At 37.6% G+C, this 18,640-nt stretch overlaps 1 protein-coding gene across 1 annotated transcript in view; it reads left to right on the forward strand.

Moving 5' to 3' along the window:
* Positions 1-18,640, forward strand: part of large2 (LARGE xylosyl- and glucuronyltransferase 2) — a 124,638-nt gene that overhangs the window by 75,825 nt on the left and 30,173 nt on the right. The window contains exon 3 of the mRNA XM_059348364.1: positions 12,467-12,669. Coding sequence (XP_059204347.1) covers positions 12,570-12,669 — 100 coding nt within the window. The 5' untranslated portion in view covers positions 12,467-12,569. The remainder of the gene's footprint in view (positions 1-12,466; positions 12,670-18,640) is intronic.

The raw sequence follows: 18,640 nt of genomic DNA on the forward strand, positions 1-18,640 counted from the left end.
ATTCAAAGAAATACATTTTTTTTTTTTTTTTTGGTGTGTATTTTTAGATGGCAAAAAAAAAAAAATTGAGCATTGTAGATGTGATAAAAATAAACAAACTGGGCAACAAATTGCACAAAAGTACCAGATGTAGCAAAAATAATTCGCTGGTTTCACTGGTGGATCCGTCATTTCTGCATGAAATATTAGGTTTTATATGTTTTTGTTGGTTCAAGAAAAACAAACTGTGAGCAACAAATTGCACCAAAAGACCTGATGTATGATACAAATTAGAATTCATATATGCAAATTGATATTATTTATTTATTTTTTTAATTGTCAGCAGGTTCAATAAACACAAAAAAAAATGTTAAATTTTTTTGCAATTACTTCACGGTTCAGGCTTTATAGGGTTAAAAATAGAGCCTCTAAATCTCACTGTAGCAGCAGCAGCACTGGTGGTGAAATGTCCTGCAGCCATGCATCACCGTGGGCCGGCCCGTGTCTGTGGGACTCTGCTGGGAAATGAAATGAAAAGGTCGTCCCCGGTCACAAAGCCACTAATCCCACCTCAGCTTACTCTGATAAATCACAAAGAAATACACGGCGCAGCCCGGCAGAGAGCGGCCCGACAGGACGGCAGATTAAGTGGAGTACGCTGCCGTGACCTGAAGGAATCAAATTAAAATCAGAAGAGGAGAATCGAGCTAGCAGTCCATTTATTAAGTAGACTGAAAACACAACAAGAGATGACAGGAAGCGCTCAAAGAGTTCTATTTGACTTGTGAGTCTGTGTGATGAAATATGGATGCTGTGAGCTGTAGCTGCTCTCAGATCTGTCTGTTACTAACTAAGAGCAGCAGGTAAACCAGAGTAAATATATTTCACAGCAATACTGTGTTATACCACTGAAATCTTAAGTGTAATTTTTCTGAATAAAACAAAAATCTATCCAATCCACTGTATTTAAATAGCACGTTTCTAGCAAACACAAGGTTTCCAAAGTGCTGCACAAAAAGATAAACAAAATGAATAGATAACACAATAAAAGCACAATAAAAAATATAAGTAGACAATAAAACGTTAAAATACAAAAAGATAAAAAAGTAGAATAAAATAAAATAAATAAAATGCACAAATCTACCAACTTATATCATCTTGTGTCATGTCAGGAGCAGAAATGTGTTTAAATCAACATATAAACACAATATTTACTAAAACAGGGGTAGAGATTTATTAATATACTTAACTTTAACATTATATTGTTGTTGTTTTTTTACGCAAAAGGACAAATTAGGAGGGGGGAAATATTTGTTTGTTTCTCAGAAAAAAATCTCCTATATATATATGTATATATATGTATATATATACATATATATATATATATATGTATGTATATGTATATATATATATATATATATATATATATATGTATGTATATATATATGTATATATATATATATGTATGTCTGTATGTATGTATGTATGTATGTATGTATATATATATATATATATATATATATATATATATATATATATATATATATATATATATATATATATATATGTATATATATATATATGAGATTTTTTTTCTGAGAATCAAATTTGATATCAGCATCATTTTCTAGAGCCACAACCGATTTTTGAGGCCAATGAAATTTATTGATAACCAATTACCGTAATTCTTCAGATCTGGGATAAAAATTGACTATTTTTGTGTGGATTGTGCAGCGATTTGTCACCACTCTGCAAATGCACCCAGAATGCTACTTTTTTCAAACATAAAACCTTATTAACCCTTCATGACCATAGAACAAGTCTGCCAGAGCAGATCTTTATATTTTTACATGCTGTGGTGCCATTTTTGGAGCATTTTTATATGCTCTACATCAATACAACCCTTACATCCAAAATGTTAATAATATGTATTGACTTATGTTTATACTAATGAAATAAATTGCTAAAAAGTGCACAAAAAAACACACAAAAAATGATAATCATTTTTTCTGCTCTTATTTTTCTGGATACAGAAATGTCACAGCTTTATCCTTCAACAGTGTAAATGGAAAAATGTTGCCCAAAATTCTTTCAAACCACAGGAAATTTATTTTGAGTGTGTTCATAACTTAATTATGAGATACACTCATTTTTCCCCCCGCTCCCCGCTGGTTTTTCAGGGTTAACAGAAAAAATAAAGAATAAATAGGAATAAAATAGACAGCTAAATAAACATTGTTACTGTCACCAGCTGACACCATTTCTAAATCACGCCAAGCAACATTTTCTGCATTATATATTGTGGAAAAAAAGGGCACAAAATGCCACATATCAAACACATATACACAGATACTGAGAGACATTTGACACGACAATAATATCTGTCAGCAGATTTATTGTCAGGCTTTAATCCACATGTTCAGTCAGAAGCTCTGTGCTCTTGTCTTTTATCCTCTCTTTTATTTCATTCTCTGACTTGATTTCACCGGACGTAGTTGCAGCACGCTCGATAATTCTTCTGTTTCCAGACTCAGAGTCGAGCATCTCAGAAGCAGCTATTTGCTCTGATTTTAACCAGGATGATGCATCCTGCAGCTGCACTTTCTTCTGCCTCGATACAGTCGGTGAAGCAGCTGACGTAGATCTCATCTCTGGCAACTAGTTTGAATATAGAAGCAGAGGAAGTGGGAGGAGGTTAGGTGAGATTTCCTGCAGGTTGTATGCAGATTCAAGACTTAAAACCAGCAAAAAAAGGTTATTTTTTGCTTGCAGTAACATGCAATGTGCAAGCATGAGAATTAAGTCATGAAGGGAAATAAAAGTGGATTTTCTACACAGATCAGGACGCACTTTATCTCCCATCATGTTAGTTCAGGCTGAGCTTTAGTGCTGCATATTCACAAACTACATCTACAACAAGTAATCCAGACACATTAGTAGCTTTTTAAGAGCTTTCAGAGGTGTTTAGAGAATATTTTCCCCTCTGTTTTCTAAAATGTTTACAGTAGCACTTTAATTCTGGAGCTCCTGCAGTTTTATGCTCATGTGTCGTTTCCTGCACTGAGAGTTTAATGGAGACGTGTTACTCCAGAGGATTCGTTGTGTTTTCACGGTGCAGGACAGAGGAGAAGGTCTCTCCTGCTGCAGAGCTCTGAGCTTTTTGGGGGAGAGGAGCAGCAGCAGAGAGATGAAGCCGAGGCTGAGCGGAAGAAATAGGGCAGGAAGATGCTGAAACATGATAAACAGCATCGCTGGAGGCAGCCAGCTCTAAAGCTACACACACTTTCTCAGCTCTGACTCGGCGGGAGCAGGAATCCTGAAGATGAGGAGCAGCTTTATGAAGCTCCTGAAGGTTAAAGTTTCTGTGGACAGACTGCTCAGTCGTTATCTTTAATCGCCGTCTCATCCCCTGATTGAACAAGATTTCCCAGCAGACCCCGGGCCGAGCGGATAATTACTAATATCAGTATTCAGACAACACGCCTCATCGCCGTCCAGTCGTGATCGCAGTTTAATCGTTATTGATGTCGGTCCGGCAGGTCGCAGCTGCGTGCTGCATTCATGAGATTATTAAAAAGTTAATAGGACATTTAAGCGTCTGCAGACCTCAGGTCAGCCGGACAGCATCAGGAACTCTGTCGTCTCATCAGGACGACTCAGCGGATGTTTTCAGTGTGAAGCTTCCGTCTGTGCTGATAGAGCTGCATATCTTTAATACAATAACTGTAGTTTAATACTCTGACTGGACTCTTACTCATCTGAGTTTAGCATGTTTGCATCTATATTCCACAGCTAGTTTAGGAAAATCATGCAAAATCATGCAAAAAAAGTTGATTTTCCTTAACCAGCTGTGGAATATAATTAGATTTAAGATCTTTATGAAACTCATGCAACAAATCATGCAAAATCATGCAAAAACGTTGATTTTCCCAAACCAACTGTGGAATATAAGATTAAAATTTAAGGTATTTAGGAAATTATTAAAAAATGTGATGCAAAATCATGCAAAAAAAACAACATAATTTTCCTAAACCAGCTGTGGAATATAAGATTAGGATTTAAGATCTTTAAGAAAATCATGCAAAAAAAAATCATGCAAAGAAATTAGTATTAAAAAGTATTTTTTTTTATTTTAGGAAAATCAACTTTTTTCATGATATTATGGTACTTAAGTCCCAATACAATATCATGTCAGTTTTAATTAGTTATTGTTTGCGATAACATAAATTGACAGTTATTACATTTGTATTATTTCCCCAAAATCAAAACACCTGTTTATTTCTGATAAAATAAAGTTTTAATTCTGTCACTTTAATCATTTTCATACAGCAAAATACAGATTATGCATCAGACAGACTGACCAACACTGTCCTCAAATACTGTCATCGTTGAGCTTCGTGATCTGTCAGCTCGGTCAACATCAAAAACAAACGGCATTAAAACAAACAAAAATAATAATAATACTATAATGATGTGGTTGTTTCCTGCAGGGCATGAACACAATTTAATGCACATAATCTGCAGCTGAGAGAGATAATTAGATTACTGCACATAAACATGGAGTTTAATGCAAAACGGCAACTTCAAAAGAAGATCAGTTTTAATGTCTCACAGACACACAGACACAGACAAACACACACAGACACACACACACATACACAGAGGAAATCACAAATGAATGTAAGGAGGAGAAAGTGCTCTGCAGCTCTTGTCTTGTCGCACATGCATGTGCGTGGGTCAGTGTGTGTGTGTGTGCGTGTGTGTGCGTGTGTGTGTGTGCGGGCGCGTGGGTTAGTGTGTGTGTGTGCATGTGTGTGTGGGTCAGTGAGGTCAGCTCAGAGAGTGAGTGCAGTTGATTACCCGTCTCCTCTCTTATCTGTGCACGGCTCTAATGCAGGAAGCTGCTGATTATTCCCTTAATCAGGACTATCTCCTGTGTGATTAGCTTGGTGCTAAGAAGCCCTTCAGTTTGAAATGGGACGCGGCCGCTGGACCGCAGCGCTGCTTTTAGCTCTTAATTGCATTATCATATGTTGGTGGTGCATCCCTGAGTGGCAGGGAGACTCCCTGCAGGTGGAGTCTGTTTCTTAGGAGGTTTCTCTGTTTGTCTCTGCAGCATCGATCACCACACAGGAACCTTTTAGCCACATTTAGTGCATGTTTTAACATAATTTTCCGAGAAATCAGGGTAAGAAAATGCAAATGTATGTGTTTCCGATGAGGGGCTGGACACATCAAGAAGTTTTTTGAAACATTTAGAGTTTTTTTTCCTAAATATTTGCATTTCTCAATCAAAAATGTGAATAAAAACACACAACACCAAATTTAAGCTTAAAATGTTGATATTTGTGTCAGAATCTCTTTATTCTCCATGTATCATTTAAAATAAAGCGTTTGCACTTAAAACATTAAATTCTGCTCTTCAGAGGCACTGTGAAGACATGTTTGATTCTGCTGAGACCAACGGTCATGTGACAAATATTCACTGAACATCTGTTTACAAAGAGCAGAGGAGGTGAGGTGAGATTTACTGCAGGTAATATGCAGATTCAAGACTAAAAAACAGCAATTTTCCTGCAAAAGTTGATATTCCTAAACCAGCTGTGTATAAGATTAAAATTAAAAAGGTAATTTTCAGCCCGCAGTAACATTCAACATGCAAGCATGAGAATGAAGTCATGAAGGTAAATAAAAGTAGATGTTCTACACAGATCAGGACTTTGTCCTCCATCATTTTGGTTCAGGCTGAGCTTTAGTGCTGCATATTCACAAACTACATCTCATTTAATCTGTTTACACAGAGCAGAGAGGAGAGGACAGGAGAGGCTGGAAACATGACAATGCTTCAATATATGGACTTTTTTTTGGTAATTTTACATTTTTTTTTTGTCATTTTTGGAAATGTTGTCGTTTTTGTTCCCACTTCCAGCCATAATTGTTCTGATTCCATAGAACGGCAGGACTTATAGATTAATTTATGTGCAATTAAGTTTTATAATGCAAAAAGAGCTGGAAAAAAAACACCCTGAATCAGCTAGTTGGAGTTCAGAGGGTTAAACTTGTCGCCACCTTCACTCTCAGAACCTTTGGCAGCATGCTGAGCAGAACCGGTGTGATATTCTTTCATTTCCAGCCATTAGACAGAGTTATCTGTTGTGCCGCCCACGCGGCCCGGCCGTCCCTCCCGTGCTGAGGAGGCTGCAGAGCGCTGCGCTCCTCGTCAGCCGACTCTTTTGTTTTTAACGGCTACAATTAGAGCCCAGAAGTGTAAGCGCTTTGTGCAGCTCCTGCAGAATCAACAAAAGCAGCCTATTAAAGTCCTCTTTAGTGGCTCTGTCCCTCACTTTTATCCCCTCGCTGGGTTTATGAGTGTTGGAGGCTCAGAGGCCGATTCACCTCCACAGCTCAGCCCAGACCTTATTTACTCACTCTTTTCTCTCCTCTTGTGCACTTTAATCTCCTCTCTATTGCCTAAATCTTCCTTTATTCTCTTCTCTTCTCTCTATTTCGCAGCTTCTGCATCTTTCCTTCCCTTATCTGCTCCTCTGTCACCATTTCTCTTCTCTTAGTCTTTGCTTTCTTTTATTTTCCTCCCATCTCTGCTGCTTTCCAGGTTTCTCCCCTGTCCGTTCCTCTTTATAACCTCTCTCCTCTTCTTATCTTCCCTCGTCCTCCTCTCTCTCTCTCTTCCTCCCCTCTCAGCACCTTTCACTGCTCTTAACGACATACAGCTCATACATCACCCTCACTAATTAACTCATAAATCATCTCCATGCACTTGGAAAGTTTAAACTCTGGCAGGGCGTCGGAGTGGATTCCTGCACTCAGTTTGATTCACATTTACAGCAGATAATCAGAGTGTTTTTAATCACGAGACACTTTCCCCCCTTGTAGTGTTGTCGTTAACTGGAAATTACATTTTGTTTTAAATCTTTTTGCTCATTATAAATCTTTTGTTTTGTTCTCCTCTGGAGTTTCTGGCTGCAGAATAAACTTTAAAAGTTCGACAATTTGTCTTAAAAGGTCAGAGACGTGAACGCATCTCAAGCAGGTTAAAGGTCTGATCTCCATTTCTGTCAATAGTTTAATCACAGAATAAAGATCAGGTCGTGGAATATCACTTTTGTTTTAGCTGATCATCAATGAAAATGTCTGATTTAGTTTGTTTCCGAGGAATTGTAACTGATTTTTGTTCTTTAACATCATCACGAAACATGGTAACTCAGATTTACTGCTGTTGCTTTATTGAAAAGCCTGTCAGTCACTACTGAGGGCAGCTTTCTTTGTTTTTGGTTGCTGGTTTGATTCCCTTTGACTTGAGTGTTGAGTGGATGTTTTCTGCCACTAGAGTAGCTATTATCTGTTTCTTTAAGTTCATGTTAATTCTTGGATAATTTTTGAGAGCTCTACAACAGCTGCTTTATTCATCTTGAGGTGAACTTGTTTCACCAAAAACTTCTGTTAAGGTTGATGCTTCTAGCTGCTTCTAGCTGCTTCTAGCTGTGTGTGTGAGTTGCATGAGTTTCCTGTGTTGTCTCTGCATGAAGACGTTGTGTTTAAGAGCCGGGACAGTTAGTATGAAAGGTTTTCATATTGATCTGTGGAGCTGCTCAGGAGATGATGACAGGTGATTACAGATCATCATGATGAGCCCCCAAATCTGTAATTGAGCCGTTTCTACATCCAACATTTTCCACAATCATTCAGAAAACATCTGTGACAGGAAAGGCAGCAGAAAAGGACACGTCCACAGTCATGGACTTCTAGAGAAATAATACAAACAATGGTAAAAGAGCTTTGGTGTAAGCCAACACATTCTTGACATGGCTTACAAGGGACTGGTTGAAAGCATTCTACAGTTTGATATAACTACTTGGTTTGGTAATTTGAGTGTGAAGGACAAGAACACGCTTTTCCACTGTTGTTCAGACTACACTTATGTGTATTTATGTTTATTCAGAGATTGTATGTTTTTATGTGTGTTATGTTTGTATCTTACATATTGTAGGAACCAAAGACAAATTTTCACCACGGTGGACAATAAAGTTCTATCTATCGATCTATCTATCTATCTATCTATCTATCTATCTATCTATCTATCTATCTATCTATCTATCTATCTATCTATCTATCTATCTATCTATCTATCTATCTATCTATCTATCCATCCATCCATCCATCCATCCATCCATCCATCCATCCATCCATCCATCCATCCATCCATCCATCCATCCATCCATCCATCCATCCATCCATCCATCCATCCATCCATCCATCCATCCATCCAAAAGCTGATTTGTGCAGAGACTGAGAGAGCTCAGCTGTTCTTAGATCAGTAGAATTTAATCTGAGGGCAGCATTAGAGGAAAGGACATGACTCATTATACTCTGAATGGATCTTGTCTTTGGTATGTAATTTATTGAGTAGATTTCCTATCAATCTTTTCATTAAATGTTGGTATTTGTTCTGAAAGATTGAAAACGAAGGAGGCCAGAGAGTCACCAAGAACACCTGACATCCAAACAAGAAGGGTTTGCTTTCAATGCTAAACTTTTTGCAACATGGAGGGGAGGGGAGGTGGATGGGTCAAACAAACCAGGACTTTCACCAGGAGATGGAAAATTACCAAGAAAGACACAAAATGACAAAAAAGTTGGAAAATAAGACACAAAATGACCAAAAAGATAAAAAAAAATAAGTTGTAAAATGACTAAAACTACTAGCCTGGGTATACCCATACTGCCTTGCGCGCTCGAATTTAATTTCGAACCTCCATCCAGTCTGGCAACCAGGGCCGTTTCTTAGCCCTGTTTTAGGGATCCGCTGTCCCCCGGCTCGTAGCGACATCACCGGCGCTACCGCAACGCCGGTGATCTGGCTACGAGCCGGGGGACAGCGGAGCCGCCGAGAGACCCGCAGCAGCTTGTTTATTGCCCATAAAATCCGTGGATGTGTGTGGCTGAATGACATGAGGAGGAATAAAGCGTGAAAATAAATAATCTTGCAGAAAGCGAGAACTGGACAATCAAAGCAGCAAGCAACACTCTCTCACAGACACACACACAACAAACATCCATTTCTGTAGCTCTACTACGTCATCTGGTATAACTGATACGATTGGCTAAGAGCTACCTACGACGCTTTTGATAGACATTCTAAGCGCCCAATAAACGGCTCCGGAGGATCGTAAACCACACCTCCTCTACGGAGAAATGCATTGTTGGTTGCCAGACTAGACCTCATTTGAGAATAGTCTGGTGTTAGCCAGGCTATAAAATTACCAGAATTTTACCCTAAAAATCCACTAAATGACCAAAAAGGACACAAATGAACCAAAAAAAAATACACAAAATGACCAAAATAAAGTAATACAAGCCAAACAGAGGACATATCATGACCAAAAATGACACAAAATGACCCAAATAAATATGGAAAATGACCAAAAAAGACAAAATTATCAATAAACAGAAAATTAGCAAAACAAAGTTATGAATCAAAAGACATACAATGACTAAAAGACTCACAATGTGAATATAACAAAGTCCTAAAAGGCCAAAATAGTCCTTAACTGTCTCCCAGCAGAGCATAGTTGGTGTCCATGTTTTACCAAAGTGCAGCATGTGATTCAAACATCTCTTAACTTCCTGCATCATGTTTTTACTGAACTATGTCACTTCCAGTAGTCACGTCGTCCTCACGTCGTAAATTATTAGATCACCCTTGTCTTCTTCAGTTTCTTGTTCATTTTAATGCCTGGTACAAATAAAGGTACATTTGTTTGGACAAATATAATGATAACAACAAAAATAGCTGATAAGAGTTTAATTTCTTAATTGTCAGCATCCTGAAAGAGACATATGAGAGTGGACACAGAGCTGCAGATCATTAGTAACAACATTCACTCTGACTGACTCTTAGTGTTTCTCACCTCTTCTCTGTGTTTGAATCTTTGATGTTTTGAAGCTGCAGAGGCACAAAGTCAAGCTGAAGTCTCACCTTGCTCTTTGTTTTTATTTTATCTCTGAAGGTCAACTGTGTTTTGTCTTCTTGTTGTTTTTATCACTGCGTCCTCCAGAATGATCCAGGCATTATCTAAAGTTCATGAAGTATCTCTTAAACACACACAAGGTCATCCAAACAGAAAACTCATAAATCGTTTGGTCCTTCGGTTCTCTTTCAAACCATTGAAACTCTCACAAAATACTATTTTACAACAATTTACTAATAAACTAAACTGGAATAACTATCTCAGAAAACCATGATTGCATCTCTAGTTTCTCTATAATTGACAATTTACAAAATTCTTTTGTGGAAATTTCCTAAAAAATTAAACTAAAATCACAGACGTGTGAAATAAACAGATTAAACAGACTCAGCGCTGTGTGTGTTTGATGTTCTGCAGATTTCCATCAGCTCAGTTCTCATTTAACATTTAACCAATAAAAATCTTAAAGTGCTCAGGAAAAAAGGAAATTTGAAGATCCACAATCCACTAAATAAACGTGATGAATGGACTTTGTGATGAGAACCAACATTGAATCTCAAACAAAAAAATCTATATTTTTTAAGTGAATTAACAAATTGACTTGAACAATTATATATTTATAATTTTTGTCATATTTAGATCTCATGTAATGTTTCGTCACAAAAAAAAATTCAAAATCATGTTTTCACAAGTAAAAATGTTTAGAAATCCCCTATTGTGGATTTTGTGATGAAACAGATGTTTCCAAGGTCAACAACGCACAAAAACATATTTATAATTCAGGAGTGAAATAACAGACTCACTTGCACAAGAAAATATCAATTACATATTTGTCAGTTTTGTCATTTTTAAATCTTGTGAAAACACAAGTTTTACTTGTGTATTTTTTGTGAGGGAACATTTCATATGTAAAAATGTGTGAGAATCACCAGTTTCTGCAGCAAGGTTCCCACCTCAGAGGTTCAGTTTTATATAATAAAACTCCTGAGATAATTGCATAAAAATAACTTCACTGTGACGCGTCAAAAATTTGTGAAACTCCAAGATTACCAACTGGTGTATGTGTTTATGTGTTTAAATCGTCCTGTCACCATAGTTTTGATGATCATTATTATTGTTATGTCTGCAGCATGAAGCGTGGTGCAGGTCGTGAATTTTACTCCAGATGTGAGCTGCTGGATTTCTCCTCTGGGTTGTTTTGTATTAAACTGCTGCACAAAAGTGATGCTTGTTAGTTTCACTTTCACTTGGCCCTGTTTAACCTTCTTCACTGAGACAGACAGAAGTAAAGACTGTTATCCTCTAGACTGTGGATCATTGTGCTGTTGGTTCTTCAGACAGTTCTGGTGAATCCACTGATGCTGCTGCTGAAGTGATGCAGTTTTTTATTTATGCAGACAGAAACAGATGAAACGTGTTGACTCTCAGAGGATTCAGCTTAAAGTTTCCTCCTCAGCGATGTGGAGTCACACTCTGTGTTTTCTCTTCAGGCTTCTGTCTAATTAAAGTGGGATTAATGATAGAGGCTGTAGAACAAAGGGTTCAGGGAGCTTCACAGATCTTCTCTGAGTTCTTCTTCAGGTTTTCACCAGTTTAGGTGTTACAATGTGACACTGTGTGTGTGTGTGTGTGTGTGTGTGTGTGTGTGTTTGTGTGTGTTTAACAACTTTCTTATGAGAAAATGGACACTTATTTCATTTAATTTTATATCTGATGCAACAAGAGACCAGTAACCATCTCTATCAGATGGACAAATAAAGGAAGGAGTGTTGTAGAGACTGAATTAAGAGTTTCAATGTGTTAGATTTTAAATAAATATGTAATGTTCTATTGAGAGAATATTAAAGATATTGAATATGTATAGATACATCCATATTGATAAAATACAATAAAAGACGGAAATATGTTTTTGGATTGCAGTGATTTCAAATAAAATAAATAAATCCAAATAGAATAAATACATGTATACATACATTTTTTTAAAAGATAAATATTGTATAGTTCTGCATTGTAGTGATTTAAATATAGAAAATAATAAAATAAATAAAAATACAAGAATAATAAAGATATAGAATGTGTATATACAAATAAAAAAAGACAAACATTGTATATTTTTGCATTGCAGGGATTTAATTATAATGAGAATGCATAAATAAATAAAATTAGTTTATTAATTAAATGTAGAATATAAAAGATATAGAATTTATATACAGATATTTTAAAAAAGACTAATCTTGTATTTTTTTTGCATTGCAGTGATTTAATATAATTAAAATAAGCTGGGTTCGAATCCGGCCTGAGCTCCCTTTGCCGCATGTCTTCCCCTCTGTCACCCCCTTTCACTCTGTCACTGTCAATAAAGCTTAAAAATGCCTAAAAAGTAATCTTTAAAAAAAAAAAAAGACAAGATAAGGAAAGCAATATATATATAAATATATATATAAAAATAAATAAATATAAATATAAATAAATAAAAATCTCTCTCTCTCTCTCCTCTGTAGATGAAAGGATGCTGCAGGGACCTGACGAGGGACTGAGCCCAACCTGAACCCCTCCCCCCTCTCCTCTCCCGACCCTCAGAGCCCTCAGCGCCGCCGTCCCACCATGAACCTGCTGTGCCGCGGGCGCCTGAAGCTGCTGGTGGCGTCGCTCACGGCTGTCGTGCTGCTCACCTGGCTCTACCTGCTGGCCGGGAACCTGGAGAGTGAGTATGAGACACGTGTTAGAGCGAGAAACGAGGCCACTCTGTTTGCTGGGCCCAACCCCAGGAACTCACTGAGCCGACTGGGTTTATAGAGTCAGAGTGTGATGGATAATGAGCGCCTGCAGCTGTGGTGGTTCAGGAGTCACAGGAATCCAACCAGCCACAACACAAAACATCAATTATCAGACAGTTTTTCTGCAACTCAGCTCAATTTCCCTTCGATCCAACTATTAAGTTCAATTTTTAAACACATGGAGCTGATTTTCTGTTGGTTTGATTTCTCATTCTGACGTCCAGAGCCCGCCGCAGTCAGCAGTCAGCGCTTTCTGTCTGGGTCAGCTCGGAGAAATCCTCCGCCACACACACACACACACACACACACACACACAGACAGATACACACACACACACAGACAGATACACACACACACACACACACACACACACACACACACACACACACACACACACACACACACACACATACACAGTCACAGCTTAGTCTCAGACTAGTCTCAGACTGAACTCCGTAACATATAACTTAATGTTGCAGAACACATGATGCTTTTCTACATTATTCACATTATAGATCCATTACTACACAGGTTTTCTGGGTAGTGACCTGTCAATCAAGGCGTAGCCCCGCCCTAACCCCTTCCCTGCTTTCTTCTCTGTTTTAACTCTAAATGGATCATAATTTACTAAATAAACAACATGCTGCATTGAAGAAGACTTGAAACTAACTATTGAGACCATAAACTCATTATGAGAATTTTTACTGAGGTCACAAATCATCTGACTTCTTTGCACAGAATGCAGGTTTTGGGCACTTCTGCAGTGGATTCAGACCTGCATGTGTCCCCTGATTTATTGAGTTTTGGTCACACATTAAAAAGGTATCAAATCGACCAGCTCAGCCATGACAAGTGTGCTATGACTTTTCTAAGGGTTTCAGCAAACGGTTTTCAACTTTTTCAGCAAAAATATGCCAAAAAATCTCCCCAATGTTACCCTATGGAAGGTCTAGAGAGTATGACATCATAGCTAGAGTGCAGAGAGAGAGAAAAATTTGTCAAATACTAAATTTGGAAACTGCATGCCAGGCGGCAGATGCCACTCTACACTCTAATTTATACATAGAAACGTAGGGAAATTTGTCTTCTCACTCACTTTCGTCTGCTAAAGCTGTCAGAGTTATAGTTTGGGCGTAGATGCGCCACCAACACTCACCTACAGCCTCATAGACCAAAAGGCGGCAAAATTTCTGCACTGCAAAAAAGCAGGGTTTAAAAACAAGATAAAAACACTAAATCTGAGGGAACTTATCTTGCTGCATGGACAGATAATTTCAATTGACAAGATTTCTTGAATTAAAATAGTTAAATCTAGAAATAAACATATTGAACACTTAAAATAAGCAATTAACTCTTAAAACAAGATAAGTTATCTAACACTTCTAAATGGAAGTTTTTTTATATTGGTAAGAAACAAATAATTTGCAGTGTGGAGGAAAGCAGAGGTACCAGTTTCTTCTAATCGCTCTAAAAAGAACAATTTCTTCATTTTTCTTCACAAAACACATATGTGGACATTCGGTAAGAACTCAGGATGCTCAAAGTGAAGTCGGATCAATCATAAAAGCTACAGTTTGGCCAAAAACGCCCTTGAGGGGAACTCTCACCTGTTTTCGCTCTCTGTCAGTTGCTTCACAGGAGCAATTGATAATTGATTTCAGTTAATTGCTCTGCCACATCATGTTATTATGTGAAGTAATAAGATGTCCAACTGTCAGTGTGAAACGTCCTGCAGACAGTTTCTGCTCTAATGTTGCTTTTAAAGACCCATAAACACTCTGATTCGTCATGGTTGGATACAGTATGACTGCAGGCTGCATATGTTTGACTGAGATACCGCACACACGCACACACACACACACACACACACACACACACACACACACACACATTTACTGTACATGCTGATTGTCAGAGAGCAGGAGAGCAGAAAACAGGATTCTCCTTTTCTGATGATCGACTCTTTACTCTCACTGGAACATGATGACTGATGGTGTCACACTCTCACTCTGTAGTGTGTGTGTGTGTGTCTGTGTGTGTGGCTTCAGAAATAACCTGCGTCTATCCGTCCAACTGACTGCAGATCAGATTTGAGTCACTCTATCCTTCCTCTCAGATTCAGATTTGCTTTTTTTGGCTCGACCGAACTTAAACACAATCCTGCCAAAGTATTTTTTGACAGCATTTATGACGCCAGTATAATAATTCATAATGATTTACACATCATATACACTACAGACAGTACACGGTGCTGCAAAGGACATTCATATACTATAAGTGCAGATATTTGAGACTTGCATATTTTAATGATTCTGCTGTGCGACATTTATCTGACAGCTTCTCCACAGATTAAAGAAAAGTAAAAAGCTGAAAGGAGAATATAAAATGCATGACATTAAATTGAACCACCAAACTGCATATGAAATACCTTTAAATAGCTCCATCTCAGCAGCTGCAGCAGTAAAATGCTGCTTATATGTTAAAGCTGCTGTAATAATAGTCCAATCGGACAAAACATATTGATTTACAGTCAGTTTTCTCCTGCATTGTGAGTACTTTTTAAGTAAATTTTGCAGATGATACTTTATAATATTTTAATATTTTATAACTTGAGTCTTCATATAAATCTATCTATCTATCGATCTATCTATCTATCTATCTATCTATCGATCTATCTATCTATCTATCTATCTATCTATCTTAAACATATATAGATATGTTTGTGTACATAAAAAAACAAATATTGTATATTTTTTATATATATTGTAGTGATCTAAATATAAAAAGTAATTAATTAAAAAAATGATATTTGGAGAATAATAAAGATACAAAATATGTATGTATCTATGTATGTATGTATGTATGTATATATATATATATATATATATATATATATATATGTGTGTGTGTGTGTGTGTGTGTGTGTATATATATATATATATGTGTGTGTGTGTGTGTGTGTGTGTGTGTATATATATACATACATTGTATATTTTTGCAATGTAGTGATTTAAATATAAAAAATAAAAATATACATCAAGCAGATAATGTCTGCATCTCATTGAGTCCTGGAAGAAATGTTATGTGTGCATACAAGAATGACTTTTCAATATATATAATAGATCAGGCTCAAGTTTGGTCGATAAAAATGTCAGAAAGTAGTGAAAAATGTTCATCCTCTTTAAATGTTTGTTTTACTCTGTCTTAACCAAAAATATATTCAGTTTTAATGATACATAACAGAGAAAAGTCGCAAATCTGCATATTTAAAATGCTGAAAACAGCATTTTGTGACATTTCTTGCATGGAAATTTCCTTCAACACTTCAGAGTTTTGTCCCTTTTTGACTCATTTTCATTATACGTCTCAATGTTGTTCTTCAACATCACAGATGATATTTCCTGCAGGGTTTGTTTGTTTTATAAGCTGCTGCATTCAGTCTGATTACTAATCAGCTTCTGTGCAGCAACAAACACGACTTTATTTATTTTATAAATATTAATATATGTACATTATAATTTTGCTTTTCTGTCAGTATCAGGACGTTAATACTTCTACTACACAACACTTTCTATTATATTTGGCACAAATGATAAAGAATAAGTGATAAAAGCCTTTATGTAGGTAAATATATGATGAGAATGTGCAGAGCGTCTCTCTGTCGTCTCCTCTCGCCCTCAGATTAGGGTGTGAACATTCCCAGCATGCCTCACTTCAGCTGTGGGCCAGCTGCAGCTCCAACTGGGTTAGAGAGAGGAGGAGGAGGAGGAGGAGGAGGGGAGAGAGAGGAGAGGGAGAGAGGAGGAGGAGGAAGGGAGAGAGAGAGAGGTGGGGAGAGGAGGAGAAGAGAGGAGAGAGAGGAGAGGGAGAGAGGAGGAGGAGAAGAAGAAGAGAGGAGGAGGAGGCGGAGGAGAGGAGAGGAGGAGAGGAGAGAGGTAGGAGGAGAAGAAGAGAGGATGAGAGGAGAGAGAGAGGAGGAGGAGAGATAGAGAGAAGGAAAATAAGAGACAGAAAGGAAAAAGAGGAGGAGGAGGGGAACAAGAGAGACAGACAGTAGAAAAAGGAAAATAAGAAATAGATATGATTAGAGATGAAGAACGTGATGAAGAAGAGGATAAATAGATGAGAGGCGGAGAGGAGGACGAAGGAATGGAGAAGAATTAGAGTAACAAAGAGGGAAGGAGAGGGAAGACAGAATAAAAGATAGGGATGAATAAATTGGGAAAGAAGATGGAAGAAGCAAGAAGGAAAGAGAGGGACGGACATGTTTATCGTAGTTTTTATTCTGGGTGTAATGCTACAGGTAACCCACAGTATGGTCTGTACCTCAGTTTTTGGGCTAGGGTTTTGTTTCGATATATGTTTAAGTTTTTTTCTCCCAAAATGATCTCTTTATTTTGCTTGTCAGGAAAAACTGCATAGGCTATCTCAGTAAACAAATTCTATTACATTACGTCACTGTTTATGTCATCGCCCTCTCGGCTCCTGGCTTTGTGAGCCTACATTGGCATCCAAACACGACATGTACAACACATCTGTGCTGCTCACCTTGATGCTATGGACGCACACATATTATTAGTACTGAACGTGAGATGGTAATGTTGGACTTTTTTTAAGCTAACGCTAGCCCGCTAGCCCGCTAGCCCGTATCAGTCACATTGCAGTTAAACAAATCAAATGAATGAATGATACATGTTTTAGTTGTCTTGTTGGTCAGATAATCGCACTTCGGGTCTCTCCTGGGTTTTGGGAGCAGAACAAGAACAAAACAGCTACTGCACTTTGGAACAAGCCCCCAAAAAACGCAACTCGCAACTTCCAATATTTACAAGCTATTTTTCAAAACAAGAAGCCCAACGCACCTTATAATAAGCAGACCTGTTTTTATATATTTTTTTTAAGGTTTTATATTTTCTTAAATCTATGTATTTTGCTATTTGAACTATTTGTATATGTACATGTACAGTATTGTGCAAAGGTTTTAGGTGTGAAAAATTGCTGTGAAATAAGAATGCTTTCATAAATAGAAATGTTAATAGTTTATTTTTAGTTTATTCAGTGAACTGAATAAAATATACCACGCTTTTGCACAGTTGTGTATAAACTTCAGTTTATTTATATTCTTGCCGGAGTGAAAAAAGTTTTTGAATGAAGCATTTCTGATTCTGATTATCAGACAAGAAGGAGGAAATGTTTGGAACTATTTTCAGCGGCGGATTAATCCACATTTGGTGCTGTAGTGTGTGTGTGTGTGTGTGTGTGTGTGTGTGTGTTCATGCAGGAACATGTCACCCCACATATTGTTCTGTAGCCTCAGGGTGAGCTCGAGGTTAGCTTGTGTGTGTGTGTGTGTGTGTGTGTGTGCGTGTGCGTGTGCGTGTGTGTGTGTGTGTGTGTGTGTGTGTGTGTGATGCATGAAGCTTCTGGCAAATTTAAATTTTCACCAGAATTCAGAAACATCTTGTGAGCTGTGCTCTCTCTCTCTCTCTCTATCTCTCTCTCTTGCTCTCTCTGCGGGTTAAACAAGGAGACGGCAGTGAGCCTCGAACTGTTTCTGTTTCTGTTTCTGTCTGTTAGAAATAAAAACCATGTGAGGAAATGATCTCAGCAGGTTCCAGAGGCTAAACGAGATGTTCCTTTAGTTTCTTCTTCTCTCTGTGGGGCTGTAATGTACGGTGGCCCTGAGAGCTCACAGCGCTGCAACTTAAGAAAACACATGCAAATTGAGAAAACGATAATGATGATTCCACCTTATAACATTAGCAGCTGATCATATCGTGCTAACGTTAGCCGGCGGTCAATAGCGTGCTAGTATTAGCAGGCTAGCAAGACCAAGACCAACACGGTGCCGTTGAGAGAGAAAAATTAAAACATGTTTCATTCATTTATTTGATTTGT

Source organism: Centropristis striata, chromosome 2, assembly GCF_030273125.1.
Source record: "Centropristis striata isolate RG_2023a ecotype Rhode Island chromosome 2, C.striata_1.0, whole genome shotgun sequence".
In the NCBI taxonomy this organism is placed as follows: Eukaryota; Metazoa; Chordata; class Actinopteri; order Perciformes; family Serranidae; genus Centropristis; species Centropristis striata.